This window comes from Sphaeramia orbicularis, chromosome 21, assembly GCF_902148855.1.
Source record: "Sphaeramia orbicularis chromosome 21, fSphaOr1.1, whole genome shotgun sequence".
In the NCBI taxonomy this organism is placed as follows: Eukaryota; Metazoa; Chordata; class Actinopteri; order Kurtiformes; family Apogonidae; genus Sphaeramia; species Sphaeramia orbicularis.
In genome coordinates, this window is record NC_043977.1 from 27,740,546 (window position 1) to 27,765,842 (window position 25,297).

The 25,297-nt window shown below is 39.2% G+C and overlaps 4 protein-coding genes across 7 annotated transcripts in view; 2 read left to right on the forward strand and 2 right to left on the reverse strand.

The window, feature by feature from the left end:
- The first annotated feature begins 342 nt into the window (after positions 1–342).
- rab5b (RAB5B, member RAS oncogene family) lies at positions 343–3,772 on the forward strand. 2 transcript variants are annotated; one of them, XM_030124977.1, is made up of 6 exons: positions 343–441; positions 1,112–1,428; positions 1,597–1,748; positions 1,895–2,017; positions 2,115–2,208; positions 2,438–3,772. In XM_030124977.1, the coding sequence occupies exons 2-6, from the start codon at positions 1,263–1,265 to the stop codon at positions 2,551–2,553; spliced, it is 651 nt and encodes a 216-aa protein (XP_029980837.1). In that variant the 5' UTR covers positions 343–441; positions 1,112–1,262; the 3' UTR covers positions 2,554–3,772. The 2 variants fall into 2 exon arrangements, with proteins under 2 accessions (XP_029980837.1, XP_029980838.1); XM_030124978.1 differs by lacking the exon at positions 343–441 and adding an exon at positions 450–467.
- A 773-nt stretch (positions 3,773–4,545) lies between these two features.
- On the reverse strand, positions 4,546–8,734 carry dbr1 (debranching RNA lariats 1). Of its 2 annotated transcripts, none has more exons than XM_030124974.1 (9): positions 8,590–8,734; positions 7,782–7,996; positions 7,565–7,689; positions 7,399–7,479; positions 7,240–7,325; positions 6,902–7,126; positions 6,710–6,787; positions 6,477–6,622; positions 4,546–5,722 (listed from the first exon to the last, which is right to left on the reverse strand). In XM_030124974.1, exons 2-9 carry the CDS (start codon positions 7,976–7,978, stop codon positions 4,939–4,941), a joined length of 1,722 nt encoding a protein of 573 aa, XP_029980834.1. In that variant the 5' UTR covers positions 7,979–7,996; positions 8,590–8,734; the 3' UTR covers positions 4,546–4,938. The 2 variants fall into 2 exon arrangements, with proteins under 2 accessions (XP_029980834.1, XP_029980833.1); XM_030124973.1 differs by having other exon boundaries at positions 7,782–7,999.
- Positions 8,735–8,986: 252 nt separating this feature from the next.
- armc8 (armadillo repeat containing 8) lies at positions 8,987–21,771 on the forward strand. Of its 2 annotated transcripts, none has more exons than XM_030124970.1 (23): positions 8,987–9,278; positions 10,797–10,873; positions 11,885–11,956; positions 13,195–13,337; positions 13,452–13,549; positions 13,760–13,852; positions 13,949–14,029; positions 14,174–14,249; positions 14,327–14,417; positions 14,509–14,569; positions 14,672–14,872; positions 15,856–15,951; positions 16,040–16,122; positions 16,377–16,458; positions 16,939–17,025; positions 17,111–17,203; positions 17,316–17,465; positions 17,721–17,816; positions 18,084–18,179; positions 18,323–18,395; positions 19,805–19,898; positions 19,992–21,599; positions 21,642–21,771. In XM_030124970.1, exons 1-22 carry the CDS (start codon positions 9,234–9,236, stop codon positions 20,023–20,025), a joined length of 2,022 nt encoding a protein of 673 aa, XP_029980830.1. In that variant the 5' UTR covers positions 8,987–9,233; the 3' UTR covers positions 20,026–21,599; positions 21,642–21,771. The 2 variants fall into 2 exon arrangements, with proteins under 2 accessions (XP_029980830.1, XP_029980831.1); XM_030124971.1 differs by lacking the exon at positions 21,642–21,771 and having other exon boundaries at positions 19,992–20,282; positions 20,434–21,449.
- Positions 20,425–25,297, reverse strand: part of kcnh3 (potassium voltage-gated channel, subfamily H (eag-related), member 3) — a 223,431-nt gene continuing 218,558 nt past the window's right edge. Inside the window, exon 15 of the mRNA XM_030124968.1 lies at positions 20,425–25,219. Within this exon, the coding sequence (XP_029980828.1) occupies positions 24,287–25,219 (933 nt within the window). The 3' untranslated portion in view covers positions 20,425–24,286. The remainder of the gene's footprint in view (positions 25,220–25,297) is intronic.

Here is a 25,297-nt window from a genome sequence, read left to right on the forward strand (position 1 = left end):
ACTTTAAAAAATATATATATATATATATATATAATCACATCAAGTTAATGGTTTTAATAGTAGTTAAATGAATAATATTAGGAAATAGGATTTTATTCAGGTTAGGTTCATATGTGTCATTGGTACGTTGTTGTAAAAAAAAAAAAAAAGAAAAACACGTTTTGTTTTTTAAATAAAATAACACATTGGCTGAAACCCACATTCGAACTAATGTTATCTCAGTAAACAAATATTTTGTGAGATAAATATGTAAAGATAGTTCCCTAAAGCTTCATCGTTGGGGAATGCGGTTCTTCTTTTCTTCCCAGGGTTGACAATGCGACACTTAGTGCGCCTGCGCCAGTTTACAGGAAGTGTTCACATTTTCTTTTACCAGCTGATAGCGAAATTGTCAACAGTTAAGTCTGCTGTACCTGCCCTGCTGAAACGACATTATATACGGTGACTATTTTCTTCTGTTCTGATTGGTAATGATATGTTATCCGTTTTGACGGCTAATGTTACGAATTGGGCGTCGAAACATTAAGGTTTAGATCAGTTGTGTCGTCCGACCTAAATGGTCGGAGCGGTGTCCCGTTAGCACATAAACGCAAGATAAGGGCTGGTGATCTGATAACAATACAGAGGGGAGTAAGCTGTTAATGGTAAAAGTGTCGCAGTGCTGTAATGCCACCTGCCATGTGTTTAGTCTCCTCTTATTTTATATCCTCATATTTTGTTGAGCAGTGTGTAATGTCTGAAACGATTAATTTGCTGCAGTGATGGGTGTTCAGCATGTTGTCAGTGAGGTGGTACACAGCAGTTTTGGGTGCTGCATCCCTTTTAAACTGAAGTATTATTGCATGGTAATGTTACACATGTAGGATTGAGCAGTATCTTCCAGACAAGCAATTAATACTTAGTAATTTAAGTCAAGCAAATGAAAGGCAATGGATTTTTATCATGTAATTCTAATTCTGAACCGGAACAATTCATATGCAATCCAAATATTTAGAAATCTCTTACAGGCTTTTGTTGTCTCAAGATATAAAGAAGTGCATGTGAGGTAGGTGTGATGTAATCTTGCACCAAACAAATCCCAGCCTTAAAAAAATTTGTCACTTGTTTACAGTTGAATCCAGACGGAGACAACACAGGTCAAGACTTCATCAGTGAGACTTGACCTGGGCAGCAGGGCTGACAAGTGACTGATCTCACAGAATCCCCCGTCTCCACCCCAGGGAGGAGGCCCAGCCCCCCTGCTGTCTCCTACTCTGGTCAGTATGAGCTCCAGAGGGAGTGGAGGCCGCTCCAACGGCACACTACCACAGACCAAGATCTGCCAGTTCAAGTTAGTGCTGCTGGGTGACATGGCTGTGGGAAAGTCTAGCCTGGTGCTTCGTTTTGTGAAGGGACAATTTGATGAGTTCCAGGAGACAACTATAGGAGGTGAGGACTTGAAACTGAAAAGTGTTTGGATAGGAAGTTAGACCGTAATATTTTCATTTATATGTTGGATAAGAGGATTCTGAAAGTTGGATGACTGCAACATAGTGGGAGAGTGATGAAAGGATCTATGAACACTTGGTAATCGGTTCATATGTACCTTTTCTCCAGCTGCGTTCTTGGCTCAGTCAGTGTGTCTAGATGATACCACAGTGAAGTTTGAGATATGGGACACTGCAGGACAAGAGCGGTACCATAGCTTGGCTCCTATGTACTACCGGGGAGCTCAGGCTGCCATTGTGGTCTTTGATATCACCAAGCCGGTATGGTATAAGCAAGCTGATTTATTAATGACTTGTTAATGTTTGACGCAGTTTAACCTTTTACAAATAGTCATTCATAATTTCCGAAGATATACATGTGTGTTTTCATGGGTGGTTTACCTGACTTTGATTCTGTATGTATGTAGGAAACTTTTGAGAGAGCCAAGGCCTGGGTTAAGGAGCTGCAGAGACAGGCCAGCCCTAACATTGTCATTGCCCTGGCTGGGAACAAGGCTGACCTGGCAGAGAAGAGACTAGTAGAGTATGAGGTATCATGCTTTTGTCCAGCATCTTTGCATATGTATATATAAGGCTGCATTCAGGAGCTATTTTCTAAAATATTGTTTTAATGACATTGCGGGACAGGAGGCTCAGACTTATGCTGAAGACACTGGCTTACTCTTTATGGAGACCTCTGCCAAGACGGCCATGAACGTCAATGAACTCTTCCTGGCAATCGGTAAGTATACCCTGATTTTGAAATAACCCAACTTAGGTTTTTATTTTTGAAGTCAATGTGAGTCTGACTCTATGAAGCAGCTGTGATTCAAGCAATGGTTTCTTAAGAGTGTTGAGATATCTACACTTCAAATGTTTCTCATGAATTTTCATGGATCTTACTTAATAACCTGTATGATAACCTATATGAAATTAATGTTAAAATACTTAATTTTGTCCACGTAATTCAGCAAAAAAGATGCCAAAAACAGACACCCAAAACCCTACACATGCAGCACGACATCGGGGAGTCAACCTCCAGGACCCAGATGCCCACTCTACCCGAGCTTGCTGTGGTGGAAACTAGACATCTGTATTCACACAGCTGTACTCCACCATCCACATCACTGCAGCCCGTCAACCATCTTGTCTCCTTCAAACATCTTACATGGGTGGATGTGAAACATCCTTTCCGTCTCCCTCTGTTCATTTCTCAGTCCTCAAACAGAAATTCAGACAAGAGTTAATTAGGAGATAAAGAAGACAGCAGAGATACAACAACAGAAAGATATGTGTCTCTTCACCCAAAACTGCTTTTGGAAATTACACAGAAGTACAGGCAAAGACTGAAATGAAGGGGAGGAAAATAAAGAATGTGGAACACGGTGACAAACCTGATGTAGTATTTAGCACTAATTGTAAATTTTCTTCTGTTCTTTCTGCCTTGCATAATTTTATTTACAGCCCTGTTTGATTGCATAAAAATGCACAAACTAAGCAGCACATGCTAATGAATGGCAAAGAATGAATCCAAGAAAAAGGCCAAGACATTAAATAAAAAAGCCAAATGTTTGGACTGTATTCCCTTGTCAGAGCTTGCACCTGCTTGCTTTTTCTTTTTTATTTCCAAATCAATGAAATCCTGCTGTTAATAATGCCACCTCCATGGAATGATTCTGTAAATTTTAATTTCTTTCTGTCCCGCTTTGATGTTCCTTACTTTCACTGGCCCATATAAGACAAGATCAATGGCACAGTTCACCACACGAATTAGATTGTGTATTAACTGTCAAGACATCCCTTCCACTGACACTCAAACTCAGTATGTGAAGTAGAAATTGTTAAAGTAATGTGTGTTGTTCATACATGATTGGCAATCTTACATTGAAGAAGCATTTAGAGGTCAACAGATTGTGAATTTATTTAAGTTGCTGTAGTTAAGTATCCCTTATGCTGTTTTCTTGAAGATTCATAAGGAGCCATACTTAACATAACAGTCTGTAGCTCAAATGTGCACATTTAAAGTATTAACAGTTCCATAGCAGCAACCACATTTCTCAAACCCAAAGGAAAAAAAATGCACATGGACTACAGTGCTTGTTTAGTCCCATTTATTAATGAATAAGTGTCATCTGAATTTAATAATTTAAAATGAGTGATGGGGCTAATTATAATTGCAGTAACGTGTATGGCTGTGCCCAAGTAGAAATATCTGCTGCTAGTACCAGTGTAAGTGAACTGTTAAAACCTATTTTCAATTTGTCAAACAAGGAACAGAATGAAAAGCAAAAAAAAAAAAAAAAGACTTGTAATAAATCTCCATGCCCTGTAGGAGAGCATCTGCCCATCATGTGTTTGGTGTGTCCCTCATCTGTCCCTTGTCCAAGGGCAAAGTTGTTGGTGAATATGAACTTGTGGTGACTATAAATGGTTTTAATTGTGTGAGTGGTTAGTGTCAAAGGCTTGGCTGAAGAAAATGATGAAAGAATTGATGAAAACACAAAATCAGAAGTGCCTATTCCCAGTTTTATTTTTCTGTGAGTCATGTCTTGGCTTTCTTTATGTGTGTGCTTCATAGGCAAAGTGCAGGAGAACCATCCTCCTGACATTGGCTTATACTATGAAACAATAACATGGCATCCAGTTATTAGGCTATACTGTACTGGCTCTGTACGGATGTAAAGAGATCTTGTCAAATACACTGTATGTTATATATTATTGTCTTAATTTCAATGAAAGTGTATGTTGATTTCATCAGAGCACACTTGTGAACCTGGAATGGATCATTTAAGGACTCTAAATCAATGTTATAAATCTTATTGGTTTAAACAAATACTTGTGTCTGGAAATGTGCTTTATTTGCAGATTCACAACCATATTACAAATAATGATAAAAGATAAGTACATAAGCTAAATTAACTGTACAGAAACAGCTCATTGGTTTACCATAAACAGTATTTTTGCTCTTATTCTTTATTTACTCATAATTGAAGTTACAATAGTGTTCAATTAAGCTGTAATTGGCACATCGAAAGATTACTTCTTATTCCCCAGAAAAATTAAGACAAACACATAAATGTGTGTGTTTGTAAAGAAACCTCTTTAATCATGGTCATTGTTTTACATTATGTAAAAAAAGACCTCGACCACAGAACTAAAAAAAAAAAAGATTTATAAAATACTTGTAGTTAGACTGAAATATAAAACCTTAAGACCATCCAATTGTTACTAATGGATATGATAACCTGTTTATATAAAATAAATTTCATTTGTTGTGTACACTCTGCTTTTAGACATTTAAATCATCCTGTAGCTGTATAAAAGAAGTAGGCCGGGAAATCATAAATTAATGTTCAAAAATATTAAATCTTACCAATTCATACAAAGAGCTGTACACTTAGTAAAAAAAAAAAAAAAAAACATTACAGAGTGGCATAGAGTCCTCACCCTTTTCCTTATCTGAGCCTCACCCCTAATCCTCATTCTCATCATCATCCACTGCTGTGTAGATAAGCTGGTTCCTGCGTTTGATCATGGGTGCTTTGCCTCTACTCCCAGCATTCCCAGTCTCATCACTTGTACGTTTTAGGATACGTACAGGTGAAACCTCATCATTACTACCCTCCCCTAGTCCTTCCCTTTCTGGGCCAGATGGAGAATGGGTTGGTGCTGGGGTAGAGTGGGAGGGAGGTGGCAAATCCATTAGGTAACTTAAGTGAGTGGGTGAGGTTTTAGACTTTGGCTCTGGAAGAAGCATGCGGCTAGGAGTGTGGATTTCACCTACAGGTAAATCAGATGGTTTATTTCCCTCTTTCGAATCAGACCTGTTTTGAACCTCACTCTTAACTTCCTCTCCCTCCTCTTCCTCCCACTCATCCTCAATTGTGATCTCATCAGGATTATATGAGTTTGACAGTCCTGAAGTGTCTGTTGGGTACTCGCTTGGCTCATCCACACTTCCTACACTGTGGCCATCTTCGTCATCATCATTTCCCACCTCCCCTCTGGTACTGCCCTGACTCCTGTTGAGTTCATCACCTCCCTGTCCAACCTGGGCATAGATGTCTGTGAGACCTAATGTGGCACACAGCTCTGTTGTCTGTGGGTTGGTGTTACAGCTTGGGCTGGTATGAGGCTGGGGCTTTGCAGGATCATAGGCTGGTACAGTCTGGCTAAAGTTGTCTGGAATGGCAAGTTCACCGCTGAGATCCTCTATCACCTGCATCATATCTTCTTCTGAAGCTGTGAAGTCCCATCTGACAGAGAACATTTTTTAAGACACCGTGAACAAAAATCTAAACCTAGAAGCTATATATTTTAAACCCAAAACTATGTTAAAAACATGAGCATCAAACTGACCAGTGGAGATGATATGATGTAACTGTGATTCTGATAGATCTTACAGATTTTGGTTATTTTTAAGTAGAATTTCAGAAAGTATTTAGAGCTGACTGATAGATCACTGCTTGAAGGCCAATTTCACCAAAACAAGAAATGTGCAGACTGGACTTTAGGAAGGATTTTTTCCAATACCTGACATTTTTAAGACAAAGCTAATAATGGCAAATTACTCAGTGGACTCCACTCAGCTTTATCTATTCATTGTTATCACTGCAATACATTAAAATGTCTCTCTAATATAATGTCTTAGTGGAAATTAGGATTTCCACATAAAAGGTAAACAACTGTTTGATACCTTATAAAGTATGTCCTTTATGTCATGCTTTAAAAAAAAAAAAAACAGAACATAAAGAAATGTTTTCATGGGTTTAAATGTTTGCCTGATTAAAAAGGTGCCATTGGTGTGATGTCATAGCTATTTTACTGCTACAAGCATAAAGCATTCTTATTTCACCGTTCAAACATTGTTTTGAATGGTTTGTAGTTTGTACTGATACATCTTACAATTTAATATTCACATTAAAACGTATAGCAACTATTATTTATCTGCATTTTCCTGTAAATTACAGTGCATAATGTAAAGTGTATAATGTCTGCTTATCTCTGTACCGTTCATGCAGGCCATTATTCTCGGGGGGGTTCCAGGGATGAGGGGTGGTCCTCTGTAGACTGTTGGTGGCCTTCAGAATAGCAAGCCACTCTGGGTCATATTCCAGACCTTCAGATGAACCTGACCTCTCTGGAACATCCACAATCTACAGCACAAAGCACAAATCATTGCTTAGAACTTTCCTCACAACTAAAATACGGTATACCATAGTTTATTCAACTTTTTTCCTCACCTGTAAGAATTCCCTATAGGGTAGACACTTATCCAGAGAGAGGAATTTGGTTACACGTGGACTAGCATTACTTTTAGGCTGAAAGAAAAAAAAAGCATTTTACAGGTTGGCAACAACATACTGGCACATTGATTTAACACTTAAATTATTTATTTAATGTAAATGTGACTTAAAATGTATTAGCCTTCTTACCGAATGCTGCATAAGGGCAGCAAATTTCACATGAAGATGTGCAGAGAACCAGTAGTTGGGCTGGAGGTGAGCTAGAAGCTCTTCAGCAGCAGGACTCCCCAGAGTATTTGACTCAACTTCCTGACGCAGAAATTTCTTCTTTCGTAGGAGTTCACCTGTACTTCCATAGTGATAGATTCCACGAGGCCAGTCATGACTCATGAAAATGTCAATAGGCATCTGGATCTAAGTGGAAATTTTAATTCATGAACATGTCATTAAAGTTATATTGTTTAGATAGAGAAAGAAACCATCTTTTTTTAGGTGTGTGTTATAGAACATAAAGCTATTGTATTTACCTGCTTCAGCTTGAATACCTCAATATTTCTTATGTGGTAAACACTTCGCAGAGTATCAGGATTATATGGAGGGAATTCATGGTGACCTTCGAGAACATATAATTCTTGTTAATATACTGCATTGTGCAAATAGTGTAATTTATTTAAACAAAAACTCACCCTTTCTGTAGTCACGAGACTTAAAGATTCCAGATAACCCCCCAATTCGAATCCCTTTGTAGCGAACAACACCAGCATAACCTATAATTATATGGTAAAGTCAAAACGTAAAATACATAGAAACCGATTTAGAAAATGTTCAGGTCTATTATCTACTGAAATCTACCCAGATAATAAATGTTGGGTGCCACCCAGCCTCCATAAGGCAGTTCCTGCAGGTGGTTGGAGGCCTCATGGTTCCCTCCAACGAAGATGGTAAGGATTGGAGCCTTCTTTTCTCCAGAATAATATCTACAATTGGGTCAGTAAACATTTTAAAGTTTTCACACAAATATTACACTGAAAATAAATACATACATACATAAATAAAACAGAGAACTAACTTGTAAAAGGTCTGCATCGTTCTGTACTTGGCCGGTACTGCCATGCACTTCATGTCTCCTTCATTTCGCACTGCTTGAAAGTCTCCACAGCAAAGTAACAGGTCCACTTTCACCCCTTCCCTCTTCTCCAGATATTCAATTGTCTCATATATCTTGTCCAGCTCGCCATGACAACAGCCTTCTACTGCAATCTTCATGTTGCACAAATAAGCAAGCTGCTGATGGGAGGAGAATCACACCGTGGTTTAGTTTTTATTTTATTTTTACCTTTTGGGGGGTCCGTAAGGACACAACACAAAGTTAAAATGATTGACCATGCTTGTCTTACTCAAAAGGGTCATGACAGAACAGAGAAAATGCGAGACACAAGTACCCAAATTTGGAGATTTAATGTTAGGTTTCTGTAAGTGAAATTCAAAGAGACATATAAGTAAGAAACAGCAACAATGGCATAAGGGGGCAGGAATGTGACCCCCGTGTGTTGTTTTTTGATCAAACCTAGGGTTGCCAGTTTTTATGTGATAATTATTGTTGCAAGATGGCATTCTAAGTAATACGGGTTTCCACGAGGCCTTTATATCTTGCCAAGCGTACTCAGTGTAGCAATGTCCAATTACAATTCACCACTGACAATGTAACAACTTACGTTAAATACCAAACTTAAGATTTAGTAGACAACATGGCCTACACCACATAAGAGGGTCAAAGGAATACTGATAACTGGAACTTGTCGAAAAGAACCGAGCGATAACATATGAAATGCATTTCCCCACACATTACAAAAGAAATATTGTAAACGAGTACTTACGGTGATGGGTGATAACTGGTGAATGTGTCTGCTCACTGTTATACGTGGCTAAATTACAGTCTGACCCTAAAATTCATGTTTATAGTAAATGTTTTCAAATCTACGACTGAATGAATTTTCCCACCACGCACCTACCAGCAGCCGGGCATGCGCAGTACGATACAAACGTGGGAAAAATCCTTTTTGATCGCCTACAGCAGATTCAACAACAAATTTACTGACAAATTTGATGGATTAAAGTTGTGTGTATATTGCTCCATAAATATATATTTTTATGTGCATTAATCCACATATGTGCATTTCTGATAATTTTATATTTATTGCATGGTATCAGTAAGTCAAGTGTCGAATCTAACCATCAAGAAGATATAAGCTACGTCACAGTTATAAACAAAATTTACTCCATGGACAAATCCACTGTCACTCAGCTTGCCAAGTTAGCGGCGTTATTTTTGTTATATCTATCGTTAGCGAATATAAATGAACACTGAGAGAAATACAGTTACTTATTTTTGCAGCAACGCCACGGAAGAGTTGCGTGACTGAGCCGTAGTTACTTTTTAAAAGCCACTCACAGCTGCTCTGGGGGGCGGAGTGTCTGCAAAGTGCTGCGCCGATTGGGGCGCTCGATCGGGGGAAGAGAGATGGCGTGCTTGTTGGAGGCCCCTCTCCGCATCAGTGTGCTATCTGTGAGTGTCATAGTTTCCAGTAACATTGTCAGACTTTCAGTATACTTACTCCTGCAGTGAGTGGTTAGTGTGACTTGAGTAGCCTTGCCAAGCAAAGGGCTTTAATGCTATGAAGGGTTTATACCATCTGTTAGCCTACAAGCTAAGTTTGCACTGTAGCGGTCCATCTAGGTTGATGTTGGTGCGAATGGTTTAAAGCAGGAGCTCTACCAGGCGGGCGGGGACATTCTAAACATGTCAAGGGATACAGAAGACCGTTCTTCATTCAAATCCGTCGGCGTTTGCAAGTCGTAAAATCAAACATACGACATAGCTGTCAGTGTCACTGGGAATGAGTTAGCAGCTAACTGCTAAGGGAAATGTTTTTAAATGTTCTTTTAAAATTCTTAAGCGTTCAGTGAGGTTATAATGCACAGTAGAGTAAGGTGCACAAATAATCTTATCAGTGTAATCAACCAAAAGTCTTTCTTCTTAACCGCTGTAGCTCGCTAATTACTTTAGCAAACTTAGCGTAATTAAGCTAGCTAGCCTAAGGCTACCTCTCAGTACCGATAGCTACACACAGCATTGGCTATGTTAGCGAGGCTAGCTAATACAATTTACTGGTTCCTTTTAGCTCTGGAAGAGTTGCTGATTTGGTAGGTTAGCCATGCTAACAGGATGAAGTTTAATATGGTGTTGACAGTGGCTGTCAAGTGTAACTCACTTGTATAAGGTTAACTGTTGCGAAAACGAGTATCCCCAGGTTTGCCACAGTGAAACGCCCCCACGTAAGGTAGCTCTATTCAGACACGAGGTTTTGTTTCTTGGTATGCTAAGATAATGGGGAAGCTTGTATTTTATTAGGTCAAGGTTACCCCTTTTAATACCATAGCTCCATTGTCGCCCATTATGGGGAATTTGAGCTGTATTTGTTTAATATACAGTATTATTTTCATAATCAACGCCGCCTATGTGTATTTTGCATAAGAAATTTGCCATAACAGGTTTATGCCGGTAGTGTGCCTTGCATCACCTCGGCAATGTTGGCAGCAGAAGCTGGGTCAGCTGTCAGCTGGGTGAGAACATGAAGAGCCTGACACTGGCTTGTGGACTCCTCTGGGGTCATAGGGAAAGTTCTAGTTGAAACCATCATAAACAAAGCTTTATGCTGTCACATGCAGCCACGGATGTCGGTTCTTGGCATGGTTGCTTCATGTGCCACTGTGTTGTAATGTAATGCAATGGATGCAACTGCTTAGTTAATAAAAATAAATAAATAAGCAAACACTTGTTTGATTTGCATCCAACTGATTCTGCCACAGTTGTAGTTTTTTTTTTTTTTAAATGCTTGCTGAAGTCAGTCTATTTCAGAAATGTTATCAAGAGAGGTTTTGTCATATTTTTCAGTTTTTATTTGTTCTTACAATTAACAATGCTGATCTGTTATTATCTAGAATGTGGATGAGGAAAAAGGATAAACCTGATTTACTGAATGTATTGCCACTTATGAGTCCATTGTGTCTCATCCCCTTGCAGGAAGTCACTGCCACCAGTCGTCATTATGTGGACCGACTGTTCGACCCCGACCCACAGAAAGTACTGCAGGGAGTCATGTAAGTTCAGCATTATGCAACAGAATTTACCTTTTCCGAAATGGAGGCAAGGAGGGGATATGCAGAGTTTCAGTATTGCAGACTTTTCTGTCAGGTGGCTGACTTGTATATTGGAAGCATGTGCTATTTATGAGGTAATGTATTGGTTATGCGAGTTAAATTTTATTTTTTATTTATTTTGGGGTTTTTTAGTGTTTCTAAGGTGTCTTACACAGAGACTAGACTATGGTCGGCAAAAACCATACATTATTATGGATATCATGCTTAGAGTTTTGTGTCAAAGAAACAGTGATTATGTTGTTTCTCTGGAAGCATGTTCGTTATGGTTATGCTCAGACTTCCATGGGATGATCTGAAATATATTTCACTGTCCCGTGTGACTTGGCGACTCTGTTTCTCTCTCTCTCTCCCCCTCCCTCACTCTCTACTCTGGTAACCTGGACTCTGACTATTTCATCTTTATTTTTAACTTCTGAAGAGACTCTGGTTACTGCTTCACTAGCCCAGTACCTACCTTTCTTGACTGCCTGCTCCAGCTGTACTTTTCCACTTGCCTTGCTCACCTGCTATTTGATATCATCTGGGGCACTTGTAGGGCAGAGGAAACTCTTCATGGAAAAAGCTGTGAATAATATGAGTTTGCAGGCATATGCTGTGTTCTATGAGAATATGTAGCACACACACTTGAAGTAAACCTTCCGTGTGCCTATTTTGAGATGTTTCCTTGCTGACCTGTTTCTGTCTGGTGCCCTTATAACCACCACATGATATAACTCATTTTCTTTGCTGGTTCGTTCTTTTTAAAATATCTAAACAGGGTATTACCTCAGACTATTCTCTAGGAGCACCTAGAGTGTAATTTATTTATTCGGTGTACTTAATCTTTGTTAATCTACTACAGAATCGTATCACTTCTCAGCCTGTGGTATTGCTTGGAAAATATGTTTTCATGTTGCTTTCACTACATGGCCAAGAAGGTTGTCTTAAGTGTTTATATGTTGGACTTCACAGTGACATGAAGAATGCCGTCATCGGAAACAACAAGCAGAAAGCAAATCTAATTGTCCTTGGAGCTGTTCCGAGGTATGTCTTAATGCATTTTCCTAGCACTGTCTTCCACTTTTCTTCCCATTTCAGTTTTTGACCTTTTTATAATAATAAACATTTGAAGGTACACAAGTATTGAGTTAATGCTATCCATGTATATCCAGTAAAAATACCATATGAAAATAAAAAAAATAAATAAGTAAACAAAGTACACACTGGCTATAAATAAAACTGACTAAAGTGCAAACAGTCAAAAGATAAACTTAAAGATCCCTTTAACTCCCATTGTACAACAAAATAAAAACTTCCTTACTTAAGTTGCAATTTGTTTCTGATATTGTTTTACTACTGGTCTAATTACAAACTGTCAAAATATCCTCAAGAAGTGGATTGTTTTGGGCCATTAATTGGCTTTTCAGTTCCCCACACTGCTATGGTTGATCATATGCATATATTAGCAATGACCTGGTGACATGTCCAGGGTGTACCCTCCCCCTTTACCCACTGGTAGCCAGGATAGACTTTAGCACCCACTCGACCCTCTCCAGGACTTCATGGTTTGGAATAAGATAATAAGATCAGATATGCTTTATTCATTCCCAAGGGAGACATTCAAAATGAATGATTGAATATATATATAATATTTTTGCCTTTTAAAAAATAATAATAGTAAATGCACGTAAAGGAGAACTGAAAAGATCTTTAAAAAATTCACATGTAGCGAAGATTTTTATCACATCATTGATTACCTAAGATTTGATGATTGGCATCAATATTGTGTCTTCCAAAATATTCAGATTAAGTGCTAAAGCATGACTGGTACAGCGGGCAGTGTGGACTGATGAGGAGACCGAATTATTGCTTAGCCTGAGCTGTGACAAAAAAAAATGTAACAGCCAATATAGATATAACATGGCATTGGAATTCTTTAGATGTTCTTCTATGTTTATTATAGCAATGTCTGATGTCAGCTACACTGTCATCTCCTGATGATATTACATGACCTAGTTTATTTACACCAAGACAGTTTATGTAAATTTATGTAATTTGCATTTTTTCCCCCACTTTGCAAAATTTGGTGTCATGTTTGCTTGTATTTAAAAAATCTATGGTGTGTAGACATCATTCTGCACAGTGAAACTCAAAAGTTGCATTGATGGAGTATGGAAATATGCTTGTTTTGAGGTCAAAGGGGTGCAGAAACATCATCCACCTGAACTTTACAGGTTATTGGTATCCCTAACAGCAAACTTGTGTGCTTATTTTTTTCCCAGGTTATTATACCTGCTTCAGCAGAGCTCATCCAGTCTAGAGCTACGAACAGAATGTGCTGTAGTTCTGGGCAGCCTAGCCATGGGCACCGAAAACAACATCAAGTCCCTGGTGGACTGTCACATCATCCCTGCTCTTCTCCAAGGTCAGAGCACACCCCTACGCTCATTCATGAAAGCCCTTACTGTAGAGGACAAGATCATCTTTGGTGGCACAAAGAGAGGCAGACCTTAACAGTACCTTTTTTTTGTGCTTGCAGGTTTGTTGTGTCCAGACCTGATCTTCATTGAAGCTTGTCTTCGATGTCTCAGAACGGTTTTCATCAGTCCAGTCACCCCTGTGCAGCTGCTTTACACTGTGCGTCACTCTAAATGCTCTGTAAACATCTTATGCATTTTAGTGCTATTCTAATCATAAATTATAGCTGTGATCATCGGCAGTTATCCATAGTGTTGTCAGTATTTAACTTTATGCGTTTAGAAATAGTGACACTTGACCTCTAATTGCATTTTATACTGGTCAAGTAAGCGCTTAAGATTTCAGTTTTGACATTAAATGTGTTCTTAGGACTCCACTGTGATTCCCCACCTAATGTCTCTACTGAGCCGCTCACAAAGAACACAAGAGTACATCACACAGATCTTCTCCCACTGTTGTAAGGTATTTGTTAGTGCATGGTTCCGCACAAACACGGTAAAGCGCATCACACTAAGGCATTCCAAGGTTCATTGTTGATAAGAAGTGCATTTTCTTTAGACCCCAGAGCACCAGACGGTTCTTTTCAACCACGGCGCCATCCAGAACATTGCTCCTCTGCTTATCTCCCCCTCTTATAAGGTAAATGAGGCTTTCTGTGTAAGTTTTTAATAACCAAGTTGATGATGACATTTCTTAATTATTTTCCTGTGCACCAATATTGCACATATGTAAAACTCTGTCACAGCTGCACTGAAATGTTTTCTCTAACTGTTGACTCTCTAGGTCCGGATGCAGGCGTTAAAGTGTTTCTCAGTGCTGGCCTATGAGAACACTCAGGTCTCCATGACACTAGTGAATGGTGAGTTCTCCTCTCTTTTTCTCTCTACATTATATTAATTTTAACTCATCGTGGCTTATTTATATTTGTGTTGCTAGTGCTGGTGGACGGTGAGCTGCTCTCTCAGGTATTTGTCAGAATGATGCAAAGGGATCAACCCATTGAAATGCAGCTAACAGCAGCCAAATGGTGAGTGACATAAAACTTTGGAGATTAATTTCATTTTTTCAAAAATGTCTTATTTTCTTAATTGCTGTCTCTCTCTGTGGCCTCCTTTCAGTTTAACATACATGTGTCGAGCAGGTGCCATCAGGACAGATGACAGCTGCATAGTCCTAAAGGTCTGGCTTTTCTAAGAGCTTTGTCAGTGCAGCTCAGATAATGTTATAGTAACTATGGTGTTATTTCTGTAGAGTGAATATAACTTCATATTTTTCATCTAGACTTTGCCATGCCTGGTGCGAATGTGCAGCAAAGAGCACCTGCTGGAGGAGCGAGTAGAGGGTGCGGAGACACTAGCCTACCTGATGGAACCTGATGTGGAACTGCAGAGGATTGCCAGCACCACTGACCATCTGGTGTCCATGTTAGCTGACTACTTCAAGTACCCCAGCTCTGTGTCTGCTATCACTGACATCAAGAGGGTATGAATATGATCTTAGTTACTCGGCTTTATCAGCCTGACAGTGATTATATGCCAATATAAGGTTAAAATAGTATTTCACAACTGTAGTTCTCACAGTTTGTGTAAATATTAATTGTCACACCACAGGAAAGTGGCTTAATAACTATTTTAGCCATTTTGCAGAAGCCACATCTTGTCCCGCCACTACAACCTGAAAAATGTATGCTGTGTTTAGCAGTTTTATTGTTCATGTCATACAGTACATGCTTGAGCCCCTAGATCCAAAATCCATTTCAGAACCAGACAACAGTGAGCTAGCTGAGAATCAGTCTTGTTGCTGTAGACCAGCTTTATTTTTCTCTCTTGTTTATGTAAACTCATAAGATTTATTAGTCAAGACGATGCTTTGATACTAATGCGTTCTAATTTTTATGACATTAATCACAGAAGAGGTCAGAGTAAGCATATCTCCATCAACAAGCCGTAACTTCTGTTTTGCTCAAAAAATCCCAGACACATAAATGATAAACAGTTTTATTGTGTAACCATGTCTATGTAGGAGTTTCTTTTACGGCCCTTAAGTAGGACAGTTTTAATAAATACTTTTAAAATAAATATTAATACTCCTTACTTTGATGATTTATACACAGCCACTTTTAATAGCACAGAGTCTCCAAAGTACTATGTCCCAGATATCAAATGTACCTCTGAAAGAAGTCACTGTAAGTGAAAGAATAGTAATAATAATAATAATAATAATAATGGATTGGATTTATATAGTGGTTTTCTAGAAACCCAAAGCGCTTTACATTATTGACCCATTATTCATTCGCACTCACATTCGCACTCTGAAAGAAGTCACTTGTACATGTAATAGATCTCCATTTACTGATATTAAGTGAAAACAGATGCTTAGAATGTGATTCTCTATCTTCTTTATCTAATCAAAGTTCTTTTTTCTTGACATTTTACACTGGTTGACTTTCTACCCGTCCTGTCCAGCTGGACCATGATCTGAAACATGCACATGAGCTGAGACAAGCTGCTTTCAAACTTTACGCCTCATTAGGCTCCAATGACGAGGATATTCGAAAAAAGGTGACCTTTCATGCTTTGTGTGTTATATGCATATTGTAAATAATGGTGCATGCCTGTGTTTATAATGCACAGCCTCTTGGTTTTTCAGATTACAGAAACTGAGAACATGATGGACAGGATAGTCAGTGGTCTATCAGAATCCAGCATCAAAGTCCGTCTGGCTGCTGTCAGGTACCATAACAGCTTATTTCAGCATTTCCTGATGAATAAGTATTAGTGGACAAAGAAATAAAAAAAATTGCATAATGCAGTTTGTTCAGTTAAAGGTAGGGTGGGAGATCCTGGAAAAACAGTTTGAGCAAGCTACATTTTGAAAATACACAATTCAAAAGTTCAAACACCTTTCTTCAGACTTCCTCCTGTATCCTCCAATATCCTCCTGATATTGATTGTTGTCATCCTTTTTTTTTTTTTTTTTTGGCAAGGTGTCTTCACAGTCTTTCACGATCAGTGCAGCAGCTTAGGACCAGCTTCCATGACCATGCAGTGTGGAAACCTCTCATGAAGGTCATTAGAGTTTTGTAAAATACTCAATATACTTTCTGCATTTGTGCACTGGTAGAACTTGTTTAGTATATGGGTGGGTTAGTTTAGTGGGTATGGGAAGGAAATGGAGGCTGAGGATGGGTGCAGATTTTTACCTCCGCCAGGTTTTTTTTTTTTTGTGTATGTGTGTGTTTGAGTGCATTTTGTTTGTTTGTTAGCAAGATAACTCAAAAAGTTATGGACAGATTTTCAGGAAATGTTGATACTGGCACAAGGAAGAAATGATTAAATTTTGGTGGTGATCGGAGGGGGGGGGGCTGTGTTGGCGGAGGTCTGCACTCTCAGAGTGCTTTTCTTGTTGTTTTTGTTTTCTCTGTTAAATGAAGTTTTGAAAATAACTTTCACAATAAAATGACTAATTCAATTTAAGTTATAAGTTTTTGTTTTTTTTTAATCTTGTGATTTTAAAAAAAGTAACATTGTAGTTTCTGTTGTACATAGCTGTTGCAGAATGCCCCAGATGAAGTCCTGGTAATGGCCTCTTCTACACTATGCAACCTACTGCTGGAGTTTTCACCCAGCAAAGAGGTACACATACACACATATATACATGAGATTACGCATGGATTATATTCCTTTTATACTGAAACAATTCCTTTCTGTTTGTCCACAGCCCATCCTGGAATCAGGGGTAATAGAATTACTATGCAGTCTGACCCAGAGTGACAGTCCTGCACTGAGGGTCAATGGAATCTGGGCACTAATGGTAAGAAGAACATTTTATGCCTCATTTTCATTGCCTCCTTTTTATACTTCAAAACAACTTAATCAAATAATTTTCTTTTTTTTTTCATTTTTGTTTGTGTGTCTGTCTTAAGAACATGGCTTTCCAAGCAGATCAGAAGGTGAAAGTGGAGATTGTTCGATGTTTGGGTACAGAACAGTTGTTTCGCTTGTTGTCAGACCCGGACACCAATGTATTGATGAAGACTCTGGGTTTGCTGCGTAATCTACTGTCAACACGCCCAGTGAGACTCATGCACATACACACACACAATAACACAGTGATGAAATCATTAGGGAATACGATCTGTTTTGTTCCATTTGGTTATTGCAGCCTTTAACTCTCTCACTTGTAGCTAAAACAACTGTCTGAGTATGTGGTGTATATACTTGTTGATTTATTTATTTAATTTATAAAATGTATTGAAGCTCTTCAGATGTCCAAAATAGAGTATGTGTACTGATTTACTCCTGCTTGTTCTTGCCTCACATGTTATCAGCACATAGACCAGATCATGAGTTCCCATGGAAAGCAGATCATGCAGGCAGTGACCTTAATCCTGGAAGCAGAACACAGCATTGAGGTCAAAGAGCAGGTGAGCATATTCTCTGCTTCAAACTTGGACATGTTCTTTATTTAGTTAGGTTAAAAAAAAAAAAATCTCAATCTTACAAAGAACCTGCTGTTTGGAGTAAGATTATAACTGACAGCTCTGTCTTCTATCTGTGTTCAGATAGGCTTGTTAAGTTGTGTAAACCCATATGTTGAAAAAAGGAAAAGCAAATCAAACGGAATCAGTTAGCCTTTTTTTTTTTTTTATCTGAATCACAACTAAACATAACTCTCTTTTCTTGTCCTTTAGACATTGTGTATTCTAGCTAACATTGCTGATGGCAACACAGCCAAGGAACTCATCATGACTAATGATGACATGCTCCAGAAAATCAAATACTACATGGTGCAGTTTGTTTTCTTCTACCATATTATATTGATTGTAGCCTAGATGTATTTGTATCATTGGTACCCTGTACTGCTGATAGAGTTACAGTTGCTGTGTCTTTTTATCTCCACTAATTGTCAGACTTTCCTCTTTTTCTGCAGGGGCATTCGAATGTGAAGCTGCAGCTTGCTGCCACGTTCTGCATCTCAAACCTTATCTGGAATGAGGAAGATGGTAAGTGACATGTCCCAGAGGTGGACAGAGAGGCTGGGTTCAGGGAAAGGAGGAAGGTCCATGTATGACATTAGGGTGGAAAATAGTCAAGAGAGATCATTTTTATGAATTAAAGATGAGTGAGACGCTACCATAATGCTGGTCATTTAGTACCAGGGTCACTGCATAAAGATGTACATTAAAAAAAAAATCTGCTAGACTAAAAATGGAATTGTTTCTACGCTCAGTATTTTCTGTACATAGTTTTGGTACTCAGACGTGTTCATGTAGTTACTATAAATAATGAGAGCAGTTGGAAGGTAAAAGTGGATGTTTTAGTCTGGTTAAGTGGTGCAGTTCTTTTAGGTTTGAACACATTAATTTCATTCAGATGTCGACCAAAGCAGCTGACAGTATAAGAGGATGTGGTCTAGGTGTGGTTAATATCTGGCGGGAGCCTTATCTACAGGGTGGGGAAGCAAAATTGACAATATTTTGAGGCAGGGATTGAAAGACAGTGTATGACCAATTAGTTTATTGAAAGTCATGAGAATTTATTTGCCACAAGAAAATTGACATAATAGAAAATGTTTTTATTCTATGTGTCCTCCTTCTTTCTCAATAACTGCCTTCACATGCTTCCTGAAACTTGCGCAAGTGTTCCTCAAATATTCGGGTGACAACTTCTCCCATTCTTCTTTAAGAGTATCTTCCAGACTTTCTCGTAATAGTTTTGCTCATAGTCATTCTCTTCTTTACATTATAAACAGTCTTTATGGACACTCCAACTATTTTTGAAATCTCCTTTGGTGTGACGAGTGCATTCAGCAAATCACACACTCTTTGACGTTAGCTTTCCTGATTACTCATATGGGCAAAAGTTTCTGAAAAGGTATGGATAATAGTGTTGGGTATGATTATGACATCAATATATGTTTGGTTTCAAAACAATTGACATAGTGCCTGCTGAGAAAAAACAACTAAATGTTCATTGTAAATTTTGCTTCCCCACCCTGTAAATCTGACCCAACTACCAGCTTTTGTCCACAACTTAAAGCTGAATGGCTCCTAAGCAAAGTCTGTTTTACATTCTGGGATATAGCAGAGCGTACAAACGCTAACAGCTTGTGTGTTAGAAGCTAGTTGATGAATGAGTCTCACACAAAAATTTTCAATAGTCCGTAACACTTTTTCTGGCGTTTATTTTCCTGCACCATCCTTCGAACATCTGATCGAGAGGCAAAGTGAATGAGTGTGGAAAGATGTAAACATGCATTTAGTTTGGATTTTTCTCGACATGAAAATAAACCGAAAAAAGAGGAAATGCTACAAATTGAATGATTTCTCAGATAATTCAGACCAAAGCAAACAAACTTCAGGTGTGAAACCTCTTAAGTAACTTTTATCTCTGCTACAATACACACTATTAGGTTCTCAGGAGCGTCAGGACAAGCTGAGGGAAATGGGCTTTGTGGACATCTTGCACAAACTCACCCAGGCCTCTGACCCCAACCTCAGTGACAGGTGGGCCAGAAGAGCAAAACCTCATTCCCATTTTGTCCTCAGTAAACATTTGGCAGGGTGATCTGATCTGATTTTTTTGCTATTGTTTTGTAGGGCAAAGACGGCAATGCAGCAGTACCTAGCGTGACTACAGTGGGGAGAGATCCTCTACTACCAGCCTATCAGTTGTTGGGAGGACACCTGCAGTTGGTTCTTTTGTTTTATGTTTTGTTTAATCTTGAAGTTTGTTTTGTTGCACAATGACACCCTTTTTGGAACTGTGGCCGGCCTCCCTTCAGCTCACCCACCACCTGATATCACCACCTTAACCCAGCCTCAAAACTTGAGCTCACTCCAAACTTTCACCCTGGAGACTCTGAGACCGTGGTTGTTGGGAAATCAACGGTTAGGAGGATTTCACTCTTTTTTTCTTTCTTTTTTTTCCCTCAACAATGAAGTGAACTTTTTCCTTGTGGGACTTTGTGATTTGAAATTTGCTCTTTTGTTTTGTTTTTTGTTTTGTTTTGTTTTGTTTTTTTGTTCTTTTTGAGTGCAGCAGCCCTGTCGGCAGGAAGCCTTGGTGCTTTTGGACTCCCGGTAGAGGAGACTCAGCTTTCAGAGACTCGGACTTCATGGTCTGATAAGAGCCAAGTTGTTGGACAGCAAAGCCTTCTGGTTTTATTTTTTTAATTTTTAATTAATTAATGTTTCCTTAAGGTGTCACAAATAAGGACATATTTGGAAAAACACAGACTGCCTATTTTGAAAATTTGGGTGTTTTCTTTTTGTGGATACATACCTCGTAAATATATAAATATATATAAATATAAACATAAATATATATTTTTGGATTTTTATTTTCCCCTGACCCTCTGTTGGGTTTCATTCATCCTCTTTTATCCATGATTCTTGGCACAGTAGAGTGAATCCACTGTGGTCCGATGCAACTATGTATTTGACTGAACATGGTCTATAGGGATGAATAGGTTGAAGAAATATAATTTCCTTTTTTTTTTTTTTTCTTCACTGTTGTGGTTCTACGTACACTGGAGCCTGTCACTTCTGTCAATTTGTGCTTATAATCCCAATGGGAAATGTAGTTTCAGAGTTGATAGTACTTACTCTGACCTACCTGGTATCTAATTAACAGGCATGAGTGCACAGTGTACACCGGAGGATGCATGTATCCTCACACTTCTACTGAATACAACTAAATGTTCTCATTTTTTCTGAATTCTTTGCAGCACCCTTCTATTTCTGCTTGTCAAAAGGGATAAGTGAAATTTTTCCAAGCTCCAGCGTTTATTTTCTTCAGTGTGTTTGAGAACCAAACAAGGACAGAGTAGATTTGAGGATAAAAGACAATTTGAGACTGGTCCCTGCAGGGTAAGGCACTAAGTGCATCTATAGCAACAGAGTAAAGAGCTACATCGTGTTTTATCCCTCTAATATATTATTTCTTCTCCTGTCAGGATATTTCTTGAGTGTTGTTATCTGACATTTCAAACCTTCCTGAAGCTCTGATAGAATGAATGTTACTATTGAAAATATATGCAGACCTGAAGAAGGATATTATGTGTTGTGTCTTATTTCTCAGTTAGGAAAAATCCTGTTTAACTTGAGAGTTTTATTTCACTTAGTAAACTGGATAAAGACAAGATTGTGGGGTTACTTCAAGAAGTGCTAATGTCTCATTAGTTTTAGTAACTGTTCTGTTACTTTGTTGGCTGCAGTTGCAGTGGACTCTCACTAGTTGACTGACAGACCACAGCTCATAGGATTGGCACAGGAGTCTGAGATCTTAGAAAACAACACTTTTTATTGTTGTACAGTATGTAATCCTGGTAAATTTTTATGTAACAGCAGTCTTTAATAAAATACATCTGAAACTCAACAACCAACAATAGGGCAGGAAGTTTGTCTGTTCCCGTAGCTTTCAGCCCCCCCAACATTGCAATAGCAGGCACGTTCCTCATGCAAGAAATCTGACATGCATTTGATTTAAAACCCCTTTTTGTACCCAATACACCCACCCCACCCCCCCAAAGTAACCCACAGGATCAGAACTCCACAGACATGGATGAGAATTCTGCTCAGCGAATCTTTGTATTTTGGTGTGTAAAGACTTTGAGTAGTCCCTTGAAGTACTCATATTACAGAAAATAGAAACCGGAAATCTGAGTGTCTATATTACAAGTAATGTCTGGTGGACCCATGCTGCACAAAGCGGCATCTCAACACCACAAAAATGATTGTACAGAAGCCTTAAGACCTCCATACTGATGCAGCCTGGCTATAAAGGTTTAGAATTAGACTGCTGTAAGCACTTCAACTGTTGGCAAAAGTAGTTTAAATGGTGATGGTAAATAGGTGTTCAAGAAGTGCTTTGTGTGTGTGCTACATAAGAATTGGGAAGGCTACACAAAAGATCCAGTGTCCTGTGAATGAAGTAGGAGTCTTTTTTTTTTTTGTTTGTTTTTTTGTTTTTTTTTTTTTTCCTGTTGAACCTTTTGGTGCACAAATTCCTCATTGCTTTCATCAAAAATAAATACATGGTATGAGCAACTTAGCTGTTTTAGATCAAGGTGCACATGTTCCCTGTTGGTGACACTGATGGCTTTCTGAATAAATTGAATTCCAAATGCTTGCCTATAGTTTAACAGGTGAAGGACCATAGGGATGTTTGTCTTGGTATGGAGAAGGCACGAATGGTTGGATGGCTAAAGCTCAGGAGTTATCTGGGAGTTTGCTGTACAATCTGGTAGGCTGGTTGTAAACAGTAATGATGGCAACAAACAGTGATGGACACCATTTTTGATGTCAGTAATCCCCTTTTTCCAAAAAATTTGGCTTTTGTCTTTGGTAGAGTATCCAATCACTAGCCTAAACTATTCTGTCTATGCCCAAACAAAAGCATATCTGTTAATGTGTACTTGAAACCTTTTACAGGGGAAAGAAAATGCTGTCTGATTTATCAGGTCTAAAAATCAATTATACATCAAACATTACATCTTCATATATTAATAGATTGTATATTGACTGATTCTTTGTGATTGTGTTACATTTGAGGTCGGAAATCTATATATACTTTGGTTAAATGCACTCAAACTCAGTTAAATTTTGTAACATTTCAATTCAACATATATTCCTTTACTTCCATTAAAAGTAACAGCAATTTCTATTTATCACATTCTCAGAGGGGCAAAATACACAGTATATACTTGTCTTTATAACCCAAACACCAACCCAACTGTGAAGTATGGAAGTGGCAGCGTCATGTGGGGTTTGTTTTGTTGCAAGAGGGACTCTGCTCTTTATAAAACTGATGGCATTATGTGGATGTTTTGGAAACTTTGTGTCAAAACATCAGCCAAGAATCTGTGACTCACAACAGATCTTTGAGCAGAACAGTGATCCAGGAAGGACTGTATAAAAATCCTGCAGAGAGATTGACTCAAGTTACACAACTGAAATGCAATGGCTTGAATTATTAACAACAATTATTAACACTTTTTGACCCTCTGGCAATATGATCAAATGAGAGCTGGGATTCAGTCTTCTATGAAACTTGAAGTAACGTAAGGAATATTGAACTGAAATGTGCAGAATTGTCATCTTAATGCATTTAGGCAAAGTTAGTGTACATAAACATCAGTAAAAATAATAATCACTAAAACCGTACATGTATGGATATGAGTTTAAGAGGATGGTTGACGTCAGCTGGGTATTGACCTCTTTTAGCCTGGAGGTTTATTATTACATCCATTTCAAAATAATGATGAAACAAACTAGTGAGGTGACCTGATATGATTGAGACTGAATGAGGAGTTTACATTCCCAGTCCCAGTGCTTGTGAGTTATTTAACAATGTTTCCCATTGAGATATGTGTGTTAATACCTGCCCTTTGTAGAAGAGGAGACATCCATACTGGGGTTTGATAGCAGTGGTGTGTAAGTGTGTGTGTGTGTGAGTGTGTGTGCAGCTAGCTGGAACAAGCTAAATATGTCTCCAGAAATCATCACCTCTGAGGTGGGACCTACTGTATTACAAAGACATTTTGTGGTCCTGTTGCATCCCAATAGCAAGGATCAATTGGTGCTACTGGACTCTTGACACTGTAAAAAATTGTGTTCTATAATAGTTCTGTGGTTGATCATTGCAAAAAAGACCAGTTCTTACTGATTCGTCGGTGCCACATCCACCCAGGTGTGTTCCTGTCCGTCAGATCTAACTATGCGACGCATCATCTGACATATCCTTTAAGAAATGGACCATCATGCTGCTCGCTGTTGCATCTTTCTCCATCATACAGCCTTTATATTTCATGATCCAATCTCTTTTATATCCTGCTCTATCCCCTTCCTTCTCTACTACTTGTTATTTCTCACTCATGTCAGTTTTAAAGGCGTCACTCTTCATCAATGAAGCTGATGTGCTCTGTGGAGGACTTTGTCTCGTCTATCAGTCCTCCTCTCACTTGCATCTCCATCTCCTCTGGCTGACTGACAGGTCTGGTTTCCCCTTGACGCAGCAGAGAGTTACACCAAGGCGGAGTCTGAGTATCCCCCTGCCTTGTCCTCCCAGTGTCTAAAGAAACAGGCAGGGAGAATGTAGAGGGACAAGGGAAAGTAGGGGATATGAGGGGAACGGAAGGGGAGGGCCTCAGCCTACAGTCCCCTGGGGAGGACGTGAGCGACGGGGGAGCTGAGCAGTGGGAGGACAGTCGAGGACGATGGGGGAGAATTTGGGGGAACAGGACTCTGCTTGCACAGCTGCTGGGTCGGGATGGGTGGGGGCCTTGGCAGGGGGAAAGAGATGGCGAGGAGGAGAGGGACATGGAGAAGGAGAGGGAGGGTGAAGGAGTGTGAGAGGCCAGGAGAGGCTGGTCCTGAAGAGACGGCAGAAATGTCCCATTAGAGGACGAAACGTGGAGGTTTTGAAGGACTGAAGGTCCCTCATCAGCCAAGGGAAGGTTGGAGAGGGCGGGACTCGTAATGTTACTCCCTGGGGATTTGGTTTTGGGTGGTGGTGAAGAATTAGGCTTTTTTGGTGAATGAGTGGTCGGGAGAAGGCATCCTGGCAAATCCACACCCTCTGTGACTCCACTGTCCAACAGGGAATGTGTGTCAGGTCTCTGTGGGGAGCTGGATGTGGCAGGGGGTGGCACCACTAGACAGGTGCTTGGAGATTGGTGGCTGGTACTGCTGGGAGGCAGGGTTAAATTTGGCATCATGGTCATCAAGAGTGGCTGCGGTGCTGTTTGGAGGAGGGGCTTGAGCACACATATAATTTCCTGCAACTCCTGACTGAGCTGGGCGACTTGTTTGGAGAGACTGTTCATCTGTGTGAGGAAGAAAACACAGCGATGGTATGTGAGGAAGTCGTTTAATAAGACATTTATTTGTACTGTATAGCACTT